General features: G+C 47.7%; 2 protein-coding genes across 5 annotated transcripts in view; one reads left to right on the top strand and one right to left on the bottom strand.

Annotated features, from left to right (window-relative positions):
• The window catches only part of col4a5 (collagen, type IV, alpha 5 (Alport syndrome)), a 59051-nt gene extending 55268 nt beyond the window's left edge, over window positions 1-3783 (bottom strand). For all 4 annotated transcript variants that reach the window (XM_040140661.1, XM_040140663.1, XM_040140662.1 and 1 more), the window contains exon 1: window positions 3485-3783. In XM_040140661.1, the coding sequence (XP_039996595.1) occupies window positions 3485-3574 (90 nt within the window). In that variant the 5' untranslated portion in view covers window positions 3575-3783. The remainder of the gene's footprint in view (window positions 1-3484) is intronic.
• Window positions 3784-6418: 2635 nt separating this feature from the next.
• Window positions 6419-19807, top strand: part of col4a6 (collagen, type IV, alpha 6) — a 134536-nt gene continuing 121147 nt past the window's right edge. The window contains 3 exon segments of the mRNA XM_040140660.1: window positions 6419-6576; window positions 6722-6844; window positions 7074-7119. Of these exon segments, the coding sequence (XP_039996594.1) occupies window positions 6834-6844; window positions 7074-7119 (57 nt within the window). The 5' untranslated portion in view covers window positions 6419-6576; window positions 6722-6833.

The following is a 19807-nucleotide window of genomic DNA, read 5'->3' as shown; positions in this document are numbered from 1 at the left end:
GCGTGTGTATGTGTATGTGTGTGTGTGTGTGCGCGTGTGCGAGCTCACGCATGTGTGTGTGCACCTCCACATGTATAGGAAAGCATGCATCAAACTAAGTGTGTGTTTGTCGTTGTGCGGCACTACGGGTTCAAAGGAGAGCCTCCAGGTATACATTACCGCTGAACTCCCTCACCTGGCTGAATGGAGATTCATATCTGGGCAAGGATTAATACTGCACATACAGACACACACACACACACACACACACACACACACACAGCCACCACCACCACACAGCTACGAAACAGTGATGTATGAAACTCTCCATTTATGAAAAGTGAATGATTAGAGAGTGGATGACTATAAAAAGGCCTCCCTGCAACGTGCATGTGCTTCACTGTGTTTATTTTCAAATGCTGTGCACATGCAGCCCTGTTGTCCTTGTTCTAACTGTCCCGTGAAAATCCCGTATTTCCCAAACGTCAACTTTATTTGAACGGGAAGACAAAACAGCCGTGTTTGGTCTTAAGCTTTGTGCGAGTGCATGTCTGAGGCAGTCCGGTGGATTTTAAAGGGGTTTATTGGCTAGAGGAGGTAGAGGGACTTTACACATCAATGGACGTAGAGCAGCTTTACATCCTGAAACTTAAAACAACACGTCTGTCACATCAAGTTTTTTGTTTTTTTTTGTAGAAAGGGACTTTTAAAGGCAGGTTGAATTTCGGGAGACAGGTTTGGGTCATGCACACTGCTTCCACTGGGGGGCCTCAGTGAGAGCACTGGGACAGATAAGACATAACCAGGAATATTAGGTATGAGGGGAGAGGCAGATTGTATCTGTGTGTGTGTGTGTGTGTGTGTGTGTGTGTGTGTGTGTGTGTGTGTGTGTGTGTGTGTGTGTGAGAGAGAGAGAGAGAGTGAGAAACCCCCTGCCTCATCCCTTTATCAGCGTCGCCTCCTTGTTTGACAAAATAATCTCAACTCAAGGTCCAGTCGCTGGCTCTCTCCGGAGTGTCCTCTCACCGCACCGCGCGGCCCGAGCAACCTCCACCCAGCGATGGAGGCCGCTTTGCCTCCTTCTCCAGCCCTCCTCTTCCTCTCCGAGAGGGTGGGGTCAGCCACATTCCTGGGTACCCCCTTTAACTTTACATCTCCGCGGCAACAATAACCGCCAGCCTGTCCGCTCACCGAGTCAATGCTGGGACATGCACCGCCAGAAAACGTACAGACATGCCCTCAGCAGATACCTGAGCCTCGTCATTTCTTTTTTCCCAACTTTTCTGATGCTCTAATGTGGCAGAGACACTCTCAGGGTTTTGTTCCGCGATGAGACTTTCAGTGACTGGAGTAATTGCACGCACGTAGGCAAATATTCTACCAGAGAGGGTCATGGTCAGTCCGTGGGCACAGACTGACAATACTTCAGATGGCGTCGCGTTTGTATTTTTCCACATACTCTCCCGCTCCTGACGCAGATGTAACGCACCTCACGGCCAGACCCCTCCTACCTGATTGCGTCACATTGTGTCAGTGTCTCCGGCAACGTTTCCAGCGCTCGGGAGACTGAAGATAAAAAAAAAACCTCTTTTACTGCTGCGGCCACATCACTGGCGAGCAGGGGAGAGGGCCTCTAAATGCAGATGTTCAGTTGTATGTTTTCGGATGCATAAACTCAAGTGAGGCAGCCACTGGGTTGTTATTTGTACCCCCCCCCCCCCCCCTCTCTGTAAACAGCTTATAAACTTTAAGGAGAGTCACTTCCCTCTTGAAGACTGAACTTCAGCCCTGAACTTCCTTAAGACGATTTTATGACACGTTAGGAGTCTAAGTTAGAACCTCCGCATGGTGATGGGCTGTTGCCATAGGAACACCGCTCGTACCTACAGGCTCATGCCTGACATGGCTCTATCGTAAACCCGATGAACTGCAAGTGCGCAGGCTCGGCCGGACACGCCTTTGTGTGTGGGGGCGGGCTCACGTGAATCGGCAGGCAGCCGGTGCTCATGCATCATTAATGGCCTCGTGAATATTCAGCATATAGAGCCTGTTGGAATATTACATGAGAGGCCAGGCTGAGACGATAACACACACACACGCACACACACACACACGCACACACACACACACGGCGGACAGATTCTGTCTTTGACTCGCAGTTTGATGAGACAGCTGCGTCATACAGAGATGTCAAGGGTGTAAAGTTAGAGCCAAGCAGCTGGGAGCCAGTAATTTAAGCGAATAGAGAGGGAAGAGGGGTTAAAACATACACACTCACACACACACACACACACACACCCCTCCTGGATCTATGCTCCCAAATCCACCTCAAGTGCAAAGAGAATTTCACCTTGATTCCATATCTGATACCAGAGCCACTAAAGTCAAGTTCCTGCTGCCCTGACTGCACAGACCCCAGACCCACAGGGTGTTAGGAGCTAAATCAACTGATTTTACATATATATTTGTGTGTATATGTATATATATACACACACACACATACATACATGCCAGCTGCTGTCAACATAAAACACACCTGCAGGGGAGAAACACCAGGGCAAACGTGGGGGGGAAAAAATCACAGTTTCTGACTCCAGGGATGGAAAAGTAGGGCTTTCATTGGGATGTTTGCCGAGCTACAGGAACAACAACGCGTCTTACAGGACAGGTAGCAGGCTGCGCGGTCGCTGACAGAGCGGGACCGTCGCGGTTCGTGCTTTAACTCGAAGACCAGGCGGGCTTTCCCAGGGAAAGACACGGCGCGCTGGCCGCACCACCACCGCCGCCGCCGCCGCCGCGTTCCTCCACACACAGACCCCGCGTTACGTCTGACTCTTTTTTGTACGGTGACGGGAATAAGCGACACATGCAGGCTGGGGGGGGGGGCACACACACACACACACACACACACACACACAAAACAAAACCAAAAAAAAGTGCGCCGTGGCTGGCGTGTTACTACAGGATGCCTCCTGTTGCGCGGAAGCAGGGAAGGAGAAACGCGATGCGCCGTACAGAGCAGGGACAGAGACTCCGTCCGAGCGTCCATGAAAACTACAAAGCAAGAGCCCGTGAAGGTGCTCGTGGAGCCCCGTCGTTAAAAAACAAAACAAAAAAGTGCCATAAAAGCTCAGCACTACGGTGTGTAATTGGCCTGATTACACGGTTATTATTGACACTGCAACAAGACGGAAACGAAGCGGGATTATTATTAGGGCAGGAGGATACGCGCTTGTTACAAAGCGGCCTCTCTATTTATAAACTTTGGTCGAGCTCGCTGGGGGAGCCGGTGGTGCCCCGGCGCCGGCTGAGTGAGAGCGGCAGGTCTCTCGGCTTCTTCATGCGGTTATCTTGCGGGAGGGGGGAGGAGGAGAGGGGGGTGGGGGGGTGAGAATGGGGGGGGTGGGGGTGTGGGGGGTGGGGGGGGGGGGGGCGACAGTAGGCTCTAAATCTCTACGTTAATAAAAAAAAAAATAATAATAATAATAAATGGAAACGCACTTACCGCAGAGTCGGATCGCTGCACTGCGACGCACAGGGCGAGGAAGAGCAGAGGCACGGCGAGCTGTCGCAGGCTCCTCGGGTCTTTATTCATCTTGGGGGAATAAAACAAGGATCCGCCGGCGTTAACACTGACAAACTCTGCGGTTCTCTACTTGCATGTCATAGCCCGGCTCCCCCCCCCCTGCACGCTTGCTCTCAGTGAAATAGAATTAATGAGAAAAACACTTCTTCTCGGTTGTGCTGGCCGTTGTTGCGCCTGCAGAGGCTTCTAGTGGTCCCGGCTGTGGCACCGTGCGCCTCTGTAGTCCCCCTCTCTAACTTTTTCTCTTCGCGACTTGCAAACCTGCCTAGCCGGATCTACTTCCCACACCCAGGGCGCAGTGATATCCACCCCCCACCCCACCCCACCCCCTCCACCCCCACCCCCACCTGCACCTACACCACAACAGGCAGAAACTCCAAAATAAAGTTCCGGAATGACCTGCGCCGGGAAGCGTGGCTCTGAACAGAGGGTCGGTGCGCGTCGCTTCGGGCCAGTCGGCGACTTCTTGGTGTCGGTTTTCAACTTTTATTTCCCTGCCAGGAAGATTTCAACAACGTTAGGACCTCGGCAGGGCGGATGGATATGGCCTTCCCCCTGCGTGCCTATCCAATCCTACCCAACGCCTGAGGCTGCACAAAAAAAAAAAAAAAAAAAAAAGGTTTGGCATTAAACCTTTATTTGACATTTTCTATACGCCCGGACACGTCGCATTCCTGCCAGATTATTAAAGGTCAGATAGTCACTTTTGACTCCTGACAGAGGGGTGCTGCTGGCAGAAAGCTAGACAGCGAAATCAACCCTTTTTTTTAATTTTTTTTTTATGTTGTATAATTGAAGTGCATCATCTTCTCACTCTCGTTTTACCGACGCCTTCTTTTAAATTAGGCGCGAAGCGAGAGGGTTGTCAGATGAATTGGGAAAAGTCAGGAAAGATGTTGGTGACTGATCCGCCTGTATGGATGCGATCACGAAAACTTCCGCAGACACGCATGAAGGTGTTCTACATATATTAGTACAAGTGATATTTCAGTGGCACATGGTTTCTTTTTGCTTGTATTGCAGCTAATACTTCACTGTGAAACATTTCGTGTCCATACGAAAGTAAATACTGAAAGTATTATCTAAAATTTAGACTTCATCCTATATGGATGCTGGTATTTGTACAGTAACCGGGAGAAGTCAACGACCATGGGTCAGCTTCACAAGTTTCACTCTCAGCTTACAATAATTTGTTTTAGCACTTGTCTCGTTGTACTCAGGGCCCAGTTACAGGCCATAGTTATAAAAAACCTAGTGTGTAAAAGAAAAACAACCAACAACAACAACAACAACAACAAAACAACTACCTTCGTAGGGCTGAGGGGAGGCAAGTGATGCCGGCTCGTGCATGCAGAGGATTGGCACCAACACGGGGATCTGTTTTCTTTTTAGTTTCTGTGGCACCGGGAATTTGAATGAGGTACCTTCGCATATTAGAATTAGGCTAAACCGAACTAAACTAGGCTGAACCAAACAAGCCTAAACAAAAGCACGAAAGCGTCCAGTCTCCGTGCAGATTCAACTGTGATTTTCCATCAAATGTCTTTTGTGGATGTTTGGCTTGGAGTGATTTTATGGATGACAGTATAAATATTTATTTTGCTGGTTCTGCCGGTGGTATGATGTTGCCCAGTCGCCTGGACGCTTGCACCTTTGCAGTCTCTACATCAGGAACCACGGTGGAAACCGGTATTGGGCTTCACTGTGTCATCCCCGACCATTTTTGTTCGGGTGTGGCTCGATGTCCCATCGGTCTGTCGCGATGCCCGTCTCCACTTGTCACCTCTTAACTGGTAGAGACGAGACCAAGCTTTGCATATTACATTCCCTCCACCTCATAAGATGAAAAAATATATCAAAATGCATTTCTGACACATTCAGGCGGCTTGATACTGTTTGACGACACGATCATACATTCAAAGTTTTGACGAGCCGTCGTTGGCTCACTTTGAAGAAATGTTTGGGACAATGAGGCTTGAACGATTTTCCACCGGGGCCGTGAGTTTAGGGTTGGGGACTGGGTTGGGAACACAGTTATATGGGAAAGTGACTTTGTTAATCCAGGCAGCAATGAAAACAGAGAAAATGTCTGCGAACCACGTGACAAGGTGCAAAACTAACAAGGACCCAGGTAGGACCCTGGGGAACACACCACGAGGAGAACAAAGTTTTCTTTATCGAGGACACAATGTGCAGCTCAAGCAGGGACATGAGTGTAACTTTGGCAAAATCTGTGGGAAGAAAAAATGAACATGCTGTGATAAGCAGTGTTGGAGGCTCGCTCCGGGTCGAGCCGAACTAAACTAGAAACCATCCATGGGCTGAAAGAGGACTGTTTGCAACCCGAGCTAAGATGGCCTGTTTTCGAAATGTATTGGAAAAGGTTCGATGCCCCACGTAAATATCACGCAGATTAAATCAAAGCTATGGTTAAGCAGCAGATTTGGTGTCTTCGCAGAGACTGGCAGCTACATTATGTCGATGATGTGGGTGCAGATGTTGGACAGAGTTTCATATGGTCGCTTTAGTCACTTCAGTAGCTGAGAAAAATCACTTTTTAGGGGGAATCAGTGAAGAAAAAGATCAATATAAACTCACAATTGAGTTTCATAAACATAAAAGTTATTTACACCACAGGTCATGGTTAAATTTAAATAATGTCTTTATTTCTTTTACTGTTCGTGGATCAAAACTTGGGACTGGAGACTTGCTCGGTACTGACGGGTTCACCTTCGCCGGACCGAACAGCGTGAAAAGGGTTCTGGTCTCTGTCGCATGTGCTAGAGGCTCCTGCTTGCAGCCAGAGGTACGGAGGCATGAATGACATGCGTTGGCCCCTCCTCTCCTTCTGCTGTGGTGCGCTGCTGAGTTGAAGCGCAGCAGCCCGGAGAGCGCAGCAGCGACTTCACCGCTGCAACTTCGGTGAGTTGGGTAAGCGCCGATATTCCGAAAGAAGTCGCCCAGAAGCCGGGGGGCCTCCGCGCTGGTTGCGTTGTAACGCTCGGAGCCGAGTGAGTGTAAAGGGGTGTGTGTGTGTGTGTGTGTGTCTGTGCATGTGTGTGTGTGTGTGTGTGTGGGGTGGTGGGGGTGGGGGGGGATCGGTGCTTGGCGGTGGGACTACTTTATCTCTCTCTCTCTCTGTCTGTCTCCGGGTAGATGACAGGGTTTTTGGACCGCCGTCGATGAGCGCGTTTGAAGAGCCTTGCTGGTGAAGACAAGGGGGGATCGAGTCTCGACCTGCGGTTCCCTCTCTGCCAGTCGGATCAAAATGAAATTCGTGTAAGCATTTTTTTTTCTGCCCCCCCCTTGTCCCCCCCCCCCTCCCCGGACTCTTAAAATCACACTCCAAACGGATTTCTTCAGAGTTAGTTTTCGGGTTTGCAATCCGCCCGGCGCGGCGTCGGCCGCGGCCGTAGGCTACGTGTTAGCCCCGCTCCGGCGCACGTCTACCTGCCGCGTAGTCACCGGGGGGAGACGCGACTAACGAAACTGTTTCTCTCCCTGGCAGGATTTGTGTGATAGCGGCGGCCTTGGCGGTGAGATCTACACACGGAGTAAGTCCCATTTGTTTACTATTACACTCCTCCAGGTGAAGTGTGTGTGTGTGTGCGTGCGCGTGTGTGTGCGTGTTTGCGTGCGCGCGCGTGCGCATTGCGACCGGGTAATTGCTGGAGAGGATACTTTTTTCCTGACACCGTTGCACGTCAATGGCTCATGTGAATCAAGCAGCTGACCTAATGCGACAAAATGGGGAGGGAGGGGGGAGAGGGGAAGGGGTGTGTGTGTGTGTGTGTGTGTGTGGGGGGGGGGGGTGCTTGCTCTGCCGAAGGCCGCTCTAAAAAGTGCCATTTAAAACCGCAGCGGCCTCCTGTTGCATTAATTACATGTTTATATTGTTGGCGAGGTGTCCCTCATGTCCAGGCTGTCCACGGCAGACACCCTGCTCCCTGCACAGCTCCCCCACGTGAGTTTCGTTCCTCCCTGCGTCACGCTGGGGGTGTCCTCAGCCTGCCAGCCAGAGGGGACCCAGTTCCTGAATAATCCCACAAAACTTTGAGTTTCCAGCGTTCTGTCGTACTTTTCACGGTGGAGGCCGGAAGCTCCAGGTGTCTTTCATGTTGCACCACGTGCGCCAAACACTGTCCAAACTATGTGGCTTGTTATTTGTTTATTTTTCAAAGCTGTGGCTCCGGAAAAGCTCCGAGGGGAGTGAGAAAGCAGATCACATTTGAGTGGGCCCGCTCACAGCCACTTGCAATTCAAACCCCGCCCCGGCTGATGAATATTTAGAGAGTAAGGAGATTACTGGGACGCCAAGCCCCACCCATGCTAGGGCTCTGCTGAGGGGCACATCTGATGCAGCGCTTGAATGCAAACAAAGAGGGGAGAACTGCTTCCTGTGCATCACTAGAAAAGTTACAGATTGCTCTCTTTGAGGCCTTGTCATTTTGATTTTGGGACGTTGGGGCTGTGTGAAAGCACGCGGCATTTTTAAAGCGCTGCGGGCCAAACCTCGTACGCTACGTAAACCAAATAACGACCTGCCGGATTATGTGGGAAAACTGCACCGTCACAAAGCTGAGAACAGGGTTACATTTCCCACAGCAGCGGACGAAAAAGTCTGCGTTTCAGAGAGGCCTGGTCTTTCGCGTGACACTGATGATGATTCCCCCCTGTGCAAGAAAGCCATAACTAGGAAAGCATGAACAATATGTGTGTGTGTGTGTGTGTGTGTGTGTGTGTGTGTGTGTGTGTGTGTGTGTGTGGGGAAGGGGGGGGCAGCATCAGGCTAATGTACAGTGGAAGAAGAGGAAGTTACAACGGTGCTGCGACTCAAACTGGCCACCTGTGATGACGAAGGGTCGGGTAAAGTTGGGGACAGAAGGGTCAGCGCAGCCCTGCGCTCATCCTGAGTTAGAATCAGAGACGGTAGTGGCTGCGTTGGGTGGCGTCATCCGGGCGGATAGGGAGCAACGTGGCTTCCTTCTTTGTGAACCGCGCGTGTTTCAGTTTCAGTTTAGATCGCGGCCCCGATGTTCTCAGGGGGAATGGAACCGTCCACCCTGCCAGTGTGTCAGTGCCTTGCTCTACCAGCTGAGGTGCGGGGAAATGCTAGCGAGGTTGTCATCAGCTGCGACGGGGACACTGTCTTTTTTTTTTGGGGAGGGGGAGCATGAAAGCGAATTGGCAGTAGAAAGCTTCCTGCATCTCAATAGGACTCAGCTGATTGAGTTGCGTTGACTGTGAATCGGCTCCTCCACCCACTTCCCACCTCCCTGTTGTTCTGCGATGTGTGTGTGTGGGCGACTGGGTGGCTGAGCGGATAGATACGTGTGCCTGTGTGTGTGTGTTGAGTGAGCGACAGATGAGTTCATTGGGTGGTCTGGGCTGTTGTAACCTGGGCAACGGTGACTCCGGTCGTGGCAGCGGTCCAGCCCAGAGTTAACGCGCGTTTTCGGCACGATTTCCTTTTCCTGAGTGTCACGACAGCCGGGTCGTATTCTGTGACGAGCTACTGTGCTACGTTTGTGTTGTGTGTGTGTGTGTACAACACAACAGCGTTAGCATTTAGCAGCAGCTCCCACTGGAATCATACTCTCATATGAATACCGTATCATACCACAACAACATCAACCATGCTTTTGTTACCACGAGGGGATGTTGGAAGGAAAAGAAAAGGAAGATGTTCCCGCTGACTGTTCTGAAGATGCGTTCAACAAAGGCGCCAGTAAGTGTCTGCCAAAATGTAGGTGCTGTGGCAAAATTAATAGCAAATAAACATCATTTTTTGGGAGACAGAGTTGGTGTTTGGTGTGCTTTTTACGCACTTTTTCAGGTGCGTCGGCCTCAAAAGCAAATCACCTTTTACGTTTCAAATGTTTTGGGATAAAATCACCATTCTTGGAGAAGAAGCTGACTTTGGTTTGGGTTTTGCTACTTTGCTGGCGAGTTGCGACGCTACGTGAACTAAATCTCCCCGAGCTACAAGTTGCAGTGCTCCATGGAGGTAGAGAGGTAAAGACACCAATGTTTACTGAGCCACATTAACCTACAGTAAATGTTGGAAATATGTGCATCTGTTTGGACTTTCTGAGATTTTTGAGAATAACGTTTCGGTGAACGTACAGAGAGAGAGTGTGTGTGTGAAGGAGCTTCTCCAGAGTGTCTGCAAGGGCTCACACAGCTGCTGGCACAGGGAAAACATCACACACAGGTGAGGAGGACTGGTGAGGAGAGGGGAGGAGGCGTGATGGGAGGGAGAGGAGGGAGTCGTAGAGGTGGAGCAAACGATTCTGTAAAACCTGGGCAGTTAGGAAATCAGATGGAGTGCAAGCTGGGTGGGTGCACACATTTTGTATGGGACCTGCTGTGACATATGAGGGTTGTAAGAGTACGTTGGGAAGGGGTTGACCTCTCTGATCCAGAAATGGATGCTTTGGCTAATTTAGGTTTGATTTTCACCCTTAAGGGACCACACCAAGTTGATTTTTGCAAGTTTTAACTCTTAATGCAACATTCCCACTGACCGGTTGTGTATGCGGGCTGTTAGAGGTTTTTATTTATTTATTTATTTTTGGATGCCGTTTTTGTCCTCAGTCTTCCACACACCCGCTGTGTGGACCCCTGAAGCTTGTTTTGAGTTGTCTGATTCGCCACCACATCAACTCCACGTTCATTTTCAGTGTGTGATATCATTTTCCAAAGGGTGCTCATTTCATTTCCATAACTTTCTGGTACGTGTGATAAATGGAAACCAAAATGGGCGCCCGCGGCTGTGAAGCGAAGTACATGCAGATTTCTAAAACGCTGCTGTGATGTAAGCAGGACTTCAGCCGATGATTGTTTTCTCCATAAACTGACTAATTGACTGAAGCCGTTGATCGATTGTCAGTATAGTCGCCAGCTGATTTACTCTTGACCAGTCGAATAATCAACTGATTGTTTCAGCTCTAATTTGCAGTACGTGGGCTAAAACACGCAGACTCACCGGTACGGCCCCGTTTTAAAGCAACTGCGAAGCGGCTCGTGCTGTGTTTTACTCTCTCTAGCTTGCTGCAGAATAGTGGAACTTTTTCTCCTTGATTCATGTTTTTCTGCGGGGACACGCTGTGTGTGCGTCGTGATGTTGGCGATACACTGCGGGTGGCTTTGATGAGCGGTGCAGGGACGACCATTTACTCCTCCTCTCCTCTCCTCCCCCTGCCGCGCCCAGTTGAGCTCCTCCAGAGCATGGCGGGACATGTCGGGCTGACTCCCACTCCCTGCAGGTGCTTGCTATAGGCTGAAACATTCCAGAAACGCTAAGCGAAGCGACTGATCAGTGCCTGATTTGTGGTTGCGTTCAATTAAGTGTCTCACTTAGCACGCGAGAAGCTTCCCTTCTTTCTTAGCCGCTAGTTTTTCTTGATTTTCTTCTTTTCTATAACTCCCCCTCTGCAGAGTGGAGATCTAGTGAAACAATTTGTACCTTCAGGGCAGAAAGAAACTCTTTTTTTATTTTTTTGTTCAGTAGAGCGTCATTGTCAAAGGCGAAAATTGAATATTACCGAGACATTTTACTCTCGTTTCATAATTAAAACAACCTATACACGCTAAGCAAGCTAGCAGTGGTTTGGCGTTTTGACAAACTTCGCAATTTTGTTCTGAAATGTCGCAATTTTAAATAAAAATTTTTTCCTACTTTTTCATTTTCAGTCGATTATGTCGCTCAGTTTTATAAAAACTAATGTTTGAAAAATCAGAATCAAGGGTCACTTTTCTACATTTTTACCACGTGAGAGAAGAGGAGGGTGAAAAGAAGCAAAAAAACCCATTTGATTGTAGCGCGGGCAAAGATGTTGTAATTAAACCTCTGATATTTATGACTTAACCATCGGGTAGAAAATATTTTAGTGATGTTGGTTTGAATATCAGTATGTTTCAGGATGTTTAGAAGTGGCAGCAAGAGTAGGTACCACTGTACCGTGGTTCACGTTTGCTGAAGGCTTTTGACAGAAAACAAGAATGAACACTGCTGATCCGGGGCAGGATGAGATAAGTGGAGTTTATGAAAGCGTTCCGATGTTGTTTTGAAATGCCATAGATAAAGAGGCCGTCTGGAGGGAGAGAGTGTTTGATGTGACTGGGTCATACTGCTCTGTCTCAGTTTGTGGTCCATGTCGTGGGTCTGGAGGAGTCAGATGCAGTGCAGATGTCTCAGTCGTCAGCACCGTTTCTTCCTCTACTCAGTCCCTGCCTCTCTCTCATTCACTTTCTCTGTCCCCGTGTGCGCTCATTTTCTCGCCCCACCTTACTCTCTTGCCACAAACATCGGTTGTTTGCACGTTTTCAAAGCTTGATTCTCCCTTTTCCTTTTACCGTATTCCCTCCAATTCCGCCCTACTTTTTCTCTCTCTGCAGTTCCCTCAGAGGAAGGTTAAAATACTTTGTCAGTAAGTGCATTAGGAACCCTATAAACCACACGTAACGGGTTTAACATACCACTGAAAAGCCCCTGAAGTTCCTCTTCCACGCCCACACTTAAAGCTCTGCTACCTGTGTGGCGCTTGCATGCAGTGGTGCATATTTCCCCATACATCCCCATAAAACCGTATGTCTCTGTGTTGGCGTGTGTTACCAGCGCAGGTGGGGTTAAAGACATCTTGAGCTTGGGTTTCTTTTCTGGAAATACCCTCGCGAAAACGCTTCAAGGGAACACACTGGCTTTCGGGCCACTCGTCGCCGCAGCGGTGTGCACAAATACTGCTAATCTGAAGACAGGGGACTCCCGCGTGTGCAACCAGATATCAGCTATGCAGCGAGAGAAGCTCAGGCTAAGACGCCACACACCGCACCGCGGTTTAATACAGCTGGAAGACCTGAACACACCACAGCAGCGAAAAGTAGTGCCTTCTGAAAGTAGTAGTAGGAGACAGAGAGACTTTCTTCAGGATAGTATACGCACATCTTCTTTAGATGACGATGCAGCTGCCAGACGCAGCTGCAGCTAATGATTATTGTCACGATCGATTGGTTTCTCAGTGACCTCAATCAATTGCTTTATTTATGAAATATAAGAAAATAGTAAAAAGCCCAAAGCGACACCTATTTTTAAACTGCTTGTTATGTTCAACCAAGAGTCCAAAACCCAAAGATATTGAATTTACCAGTAGCAAAATCTTACATTTGAGAAGCAGGAACCAGACCACAGTGTGTGTGTGTGTGTGTGTGTGTGTGTGTGTGTGTGTGTGTGTGTGTGTATATATATATATATGTATATATATATATATATATATATATATGTGTATATATAATATGCTTTTCTTGCTTGTTGGTTGAAGAATTAGACATTTTGTACCTCAGTTTTCCAAAAGTGTTACGCTAGCATTATGAGCTTTCCATCTCACAGCGAAGCCATGCTCATGAATGACAGCAACCTCCATTATAGTTGGTCAGGGCCTTGCTCAGGCCTGCCTCTAGCTCTAAGGAATGTTATGTAATCTTTGTAATGCTTAAGTACAATTAGACACTGGTGGAAAAACATCCAAAGACAATAGAGTGAGAGAGGTGCATTGGGGTAATTGCTAACAGATGGTGCCTCCTGGCCTCCCCATCTGGGTGTTTGACTCTGATTTGACGTGTTTGCATCGATCGATCATCCCAGAAATCCTCCCCGTGACACTTTTTGCGTACATCCGCCCATCCGTCAGCTGCAGCCGCATCGCTGTTTTCCCTAGTCATCTTTGCAGGTATCGTTAAGAGACACGATAAGTCTGTTATCTTTGGTGTAGATGCGCAGCAGCTTGTTGGGAATGATCGATAGGCATGATTGATATTCTGCTTCTCTCCCTGCGATCAGTCTGGAAAAGTGACTTTGCTGTTCCTGCTCTTCAGTAGCTTCCAAAAATGGTTTTATCATCCGCTTTTCTTTGCCACTTGTGTTGTATTCCGACTTTTATTTGTGTGTTTTACTCAAATGTTTTGCCCACGTTCTTTTATCAGACCCATGGTTGGGATTTGTGAGAGTCTCGGCGCCTTTTAAGCCCTGGATGCAAACAGGAAATCCCCATGTTTTTGCCAAACTAATCAAATTTATTGGTTTGTGCCGTGATTTAAATGTTTTGGCAAAATCATTACCTCCCATCTGCCGAACCTTGGCACAGCCAAGGCGCGAGAGGGGAGGGAAAGGAGGGGGTTATTCTATCTATCTGCAGGCCCTGGGGGGGTGTTTATTAAGGTCTTTAGGTTTGTCAGAGAGGAGCTGAGGTGAGGCAGTGTTTGGCTGGCTGGGTGCTCGGTGGGAGTGCTGTCTTAGCTTGTTCGACGTGCCCGGTCCCTCCTCCTTAACGCCATCGCTCCCCTCAGGGCTGTTTTCATTTCAGAGGGATTAGACCTCCAATCTACTTCTCCTCATTTGTTGGATTTTCTCCTCTGTCTGTGTGTCATTCTTCCTTCTCTTTCTTTATTTTGTGTATTTTGTCACTTTCAACTTCCTCACTAGCTGCTCCTTTCTTTACTTTCTTGTGGCACATCTATGTTGCTCCCAAAAGTCCCTCCCTCCACTAGGATGGAGATGTAGCAGCAACGGTGAAATGTGGTACATTTCTGCGCAGTAATGAGCCGGGGAAATGTTTGTCTCGCTTACATATGAGGTGTCTCAAGATTTCCGGAAAATACACGTTTAGTAAAAAGTGGGATCCTTAAAACCGATATTTTATTATTTATTGAACAAAAGATATGTTATATCAACAACCACCCATACACAGTAAAATCACACAACACAAACACTGCTAAAATCCAAAAGGTCTACGCCTCTGGCCCCTGCATCTTCCCACTCCCTCCCCTCTCCCCATTTAAACCCTCCCCTCCGCCTGTCGTTCACACCGCGGGATAAGATCGACGGCTTTCGCGCATCACGGTGGCCGTCGCGCTTACTCGGGGCCGCCACCAGGGAGAAGGAAAAAAAAAAAAAGGCGGAGTCCATGTGGAGCAGCTGGACAAATCTGGCGACTTAAAGCTGCACCAATCAGTATTTTCCTTTCAACAGCCGATTAAACGACGATGCGTAAAGTGAGAGAGGTCCGACAGAGAATTATTGCTCAACTCTGCCGTCCCCCTTAGCTCTGTGGAGCTTTTTAGCATCAACCTATTGTTTTGGGGTGAAACAATTGTACATTGTGCCTCAGTGGCTATAAAAAAAGTTAAGCTAGCATTGTTAGCTTTCTTTTTTCAAAACCAAGACTCAGAGAGAAAAACCAGCAAATCCTCACATCAGACAAGGCGGAACTTGGGAAACGTCCATTTTTTCCTTTGCACAGCTGAGTGATTATCAAAACAGTTTCAGACTCTTTGTGTTTCTGTCAGTCGTGCAATTCGTCGTCAATAGACTAATCAATTACTCGACTGTTTTTCCATTGAGGATCATTGAGGATTACAAACTGTGTTGATTAGTTAAGTTTGATTCGTAATAATCAGCGGGCAAGGTTTCGTTTTCTTTGTGAACTTTCCTCGGGGCAGGTTTCATCGTGATTTTCCAAACGGGTCCCGCAGAAACTTCTTATTCCCGATGCCCGTTTTCAAACAGAAACCATGGCATCTTAACCCCTCTGAGGACTTTCCATTTGTTTTGAAGTCAGGAAGCCTGACAGGTTCAAGTCCTGCTCTGCTTTGATGCTCGGCGTTTTCCCCTGCAACATCATTACTTCGGCATTAGACACCCACATCAGCCCTTTAATTCAAACATTTTTCCCTCTTCACTGCAATTATCGTATGCATGCCTGTGCAAGGGGAACACATCTTCTTTTGTTTGGCAGTTTACTGTGGTGGCGGTGGTGGTCTGAACTGCCGCCCCTGTGGGGACAAGGTGTGGGTTCATGCGACCGAGTGGCGTTCTAATTACCATTAACGTTCTTTAATCGAGATGTTAATTACATACCTGAGTCCACATTAATGCCACTGTTGTGGGCAGAAGAGGTGCGGGTGCAGGTATTCGCTTCGCCTTGCAGCAGCTTGATGTATCTGGGTGGCAGCTAATGTAAACCAAACCAAAACCAGTGTGTGCGCTGAAGCTCTAATATCCTGTTTGACTTTACCTTTAGCATGGCAGTGTCAACTTTACTCTGCACATGTAAAGGGGGAAAAGCTTGACTAAAGCTCTCCTTGTGTAATCCTGCAGAGGCATTGATGCACTTTTTGTCTTCATTTGCTTTCATTGAAATGACCGTAGCCATAAAAAAGGGATTTAACCGAGTTAGTTAGTCAGCTTCTTAGCATTTTGAGACGTATGATGACTTCACTTTTTTTGTAGTTTTGACATCAGAGCCTGAAATGGCTAATGGTTAACGGCGGCTCCTGTATCGCAAATAAGGACACAACTAGTCCAGCGTGAAGCAAGAGGATGTGAGCTTTTATATTGAAAACAGATTTTCATCACTGCCTTGAAAATGAGTGAAATCAACCATTTCTTTTTTTTTTTTTTTACTCCTAAAAAATTTGACCTCTTGATCCCAGCGCGCTGTTGTTCTGAGGCGGAACAGACTACAGTCGCTGTCCCGTGAAAACCACGCGCCTCCCAAAACGTCGACTTTTCGTGAGCCAGGACAAACAGCCCTCTTTTCGGCTGTGTAACTGATCCAGTGAGTTTTAAATGGTCTGTTTGGTTTAAAAAGTGAAGGAAAACTTCATCTTTCACTTCATACAAATAATTCAAAGTCACCAAATTTGATTCACGGTTTTTATTCATAGGCAGAGAAATGTTGGTGAACTACCTTTTATTTTTTTTAATTAATTTTTTTCCTAAATTTTTTTAGTTTTAAAATGGAAAATGATCTTTTCCTCTAACTTTTCACACTTTGCATCAGGGCGAGTTTCCCACCCCCCCAGGCCCTGTGTCCGCGGTCACCGCATCCGTGGCGAGCTACCCCCCGGCTTCAGCCCACTTTTGTTCCGCTGCGATAGGAACACTGTTATTGGCACATCAGATGTGTCAGTTATTGTGTGCTATTACCGCCTCACTGAGCCTCTGCCTGTCCCTGTAATTACGGATACCTCCGCTCTGTTTTTCCACCTCTTTGTCTCGCAGTCATCCCTCGCTCCCCCCTCTGTGCCAGCCAGGTAGTCCAGGCAGCCAGGTAACTGCCTCACCCGAGCCTGCCTCCCTCCATTCCTCCCTGAGCTTCTCAGAAGTGACATAACTTTGCTGCATCGGGTGCCTTCTTTATTGGATTTCTTGCCCGTGGTGCCAGCTTGTTTGTGTTTGTCTCGCTCCCCCCGTTCTCTTATAACTTAACCGGATCAGCTGCCAAAGTTAATGGTGCCACTGCTTTCAGGAAAACACAGCCTCTGGCTAGGGAAGTGCCACAGCTTATTGCTGTATGAGAGGACACATCCATGAAGGCATTAACTTGTAGATTTAATGCCTTTAAAACACTTTTTTTTTTTTTTTAGAAGTTCTAACTTGCAATATACTGTTTGGCCATGTTGCCACCAGACTTTATTTATTCGATTGTTTCATATGTGCCTTTCATCTTCTCTTCATTCTTCTTCTTACTGTACTGGGTTATGGAAAGATACAGTCAAATGCAGTTGACTGGATGGGAAGGGAATCAGTGAAATTGTAAACTTTCTAACTTTTCCTGCAGGTTTGCAGATGTTGAAGACTGAATTAAAAATGAGAGGCACTTGAGCCAGTGTGTACGACAAATGTACGTAAATTTGTCTTCACAAACTATATTTTGATGTTCTGTGTGTTGTGTTATGTTTGGTGATTTTTCATTTTTTAATGTCCCATAAATGAAAGTCCTCTGTGGACTTGCGGAAATCCGAGATCCTATTGGGTTGGTCAAGCAACAGAAAAGGCCGTTTTTCTTTGTCAGTCAGCGTTGTCTTGCGAATGGTCGTAAATCAGAGAGACTCCCCAATTTGTCTCCTAGGCCTGTCCAGAGGGGTAAATACCACATCAGTCAGGTGTAATTTACTGTGCTTTGTAGCTGGGTGTGAAACTATCACCCACGCCCTGCGGTTGAACCCCCACCGGCACTGTTCATCGCCTGTGACAGGGGCTGATGAGCAGCAGTCAGTCTTTCCTTTTTTTTTCAATTCTAACTGTTATGTAGCCGTATCGTGATTGATTGATTGATTTTGTTGAACCACCAGCGACTTCAGTAACTTCTCTTGCCTTTTAAACTGTCGCCACTTTTATCAGTAAAATTTTTCCCAATCAGTCTCTTAACCTGTAACTTAGTATTTGCGACATGTGAAAACCGCGAGACCTCATCGGTGAACCTTTGTGTCCCTCTCCGGACTGTTCAGGTGGTTCGTGAGCCGGAACTCCCAGAGCGATACAGAACCTCACTCACGAGGGAGTAGCGGCTGCTTTTAAAGGCCCCGGAGGGGATATTTTCAGGGACTGGGTCGCTCTGTCCTCTGGCACGCGCCCATAAAACTGCCTTAGCTCGCTGCCTCGGCCCCGCTGTTGGTGGGACTCCATCCGCATTCGCAAACCCTGGCCCAGTTTGTCCTGTGCTAGCTCACACCTCACACCTGGCTGAGCGACTGTAAGCAAGCGTAAGACAACTTTTGGAAGGCGCAACACTGGAGTCACATGTACCAAAGACCTCTTGTTACCAGTTTCTGTGCCCAGTCTCCTCAAAGCACTGTCTGATTAACCTGTTCGAAGGGCTGAAGAAATTCAACCGAGCCGACTATGGCCTTTGTTTTATTTGCTAATGAGCGACTTTAACCTTCCACAGTGTAATAAATTAAACTGTCCTCGTCCTAGGAATGGAAAGTTTACATATTGCAGCTTTCCAACACAGAGGCAATTTAAAGTGCTTTGTGTAAGGTATACAAATGCATTTAAATCACATTTAAAAGCACCCTTACACGAGAGGAAAATGTGAATTGTGATATTTCACACGTGAAGAATCTTTCTTGTGAAATGTGAAATTCGTTGCCACGCTTTTGATTGAAATAAAATAAAACGGGCAGAAGGACTTTTGGTGACAAAATAATAGGTAAAGAATAGTTTTAGCGCAGTTACAAATAGCCCTAAGTTAACCTGCTGTAATGTAGATTTGTAACATCAAAAACGTCCATGTTACCAGTCAACAAAGGCCGGCCATCTTCGCTGCGGTTTTCACTCCACAGCATAGAGCTCATTGTAGCACCGCTGACTGAAGGGCCTTGCAGCTTAGCGCTACCTGGCACTGTTCCCTTCATCTTCACCCTGAGCCTTGTGCTCTTAGCTTTAACTCCATTCATTATGGAGTGAAGGGCCTCAGCTAGTCCTCTGGCTCCGTTCCCTGTTGCCCACCGTGGCCCCAAATGGCCACTAATGAGGGGGGACAGATGATCATTGTGCCGACCTACGCTGCAAAACACGGCCGCGTCCGGGGGCAATTCGACCTCGCGTTCGGTCTTACCATATCGAGTCGCGTCAGAGACGGGCAGGTCTCGGTGCTGCGCTATCCGCATTTTTTTTCTGAACCGTAAGCTCAAAGTGTCCTGTAACCGGGGTCAGTGTGTTTGTCAACAGAGTGCAGTTGCCCCACATATTTATTTAGCCGGCTCCTCTTGTTCCTAAAATAGCACACTCACTCACTCACTAGCTGGCCAGAGAGGAGCTTCACACACACACAAAGTGTGTGTGTGTGTGTGTGTGTGTGTGTGTGTGTGTGTGTGTGTGTGTGTGTGTGTGGAGGTTTCATTATTTCTGTGAATGGTCAGTGTGCTAGAGCGTGTGTGTGTGTGTGTGTGTGTGTGTGTGTGTGTGTGTGTGTGTGTGAGACAGAAAAGAATACAAATATACTACTAGCTAACACGTAGAAGATGGATCCCCGTCATGAAAGCTTAGCAAAGAACAGTCACGCCAACAGAGGTGCTGAACCCCTGCAAGCTAGTCGGCGCTAAGTTTGCTGAAAGCGTTTCTACTTTTTGTTGTTGACAGTGTGAAGGAATTTACAACTTTTTGAGTTGAGAGCATACCAGCGAATATTTGGTATTTTTGCATGGAAGGATTCGCTGTTTAAAGAAAGTTGCCAGTTATTTCCGTCCATCGACCGGGCCATTAATCAAGTTATTGTTTCACCCTCAGTTCGGTTCATTTTCCCACATTTCTGGACCAATCTGTACTTTTTACAGGTCTGAGCCCGAATTGTTTTAATACGTACGTTGGCCAATGTAATTTCATACTCTGTCATGTTGCTATATCAGACATTAGACCGAAAACCGTTCCAAAAGTAGGTCAGCGTGTGAAACGGCTGG

Source organism: Xiphias gladius, chromosome 12, assembly GCF_016859285.1.
Source record: "Xiphias gladius isolate SHS-SW01 ecotype Sanya breed wild chromosome 12, ASM1685928v1, whole genome shotgun sequence".
NCBI classification, from domain to species: Eukaryota; Metazoa; Chordata; class Actinopteri; order Istiophoriformes; family Xiphiidae; genus Xiphias; species Xiphias gladius.
This window is presented reverse-complemented; position numbering and strand designations above follow the sequence as displayed.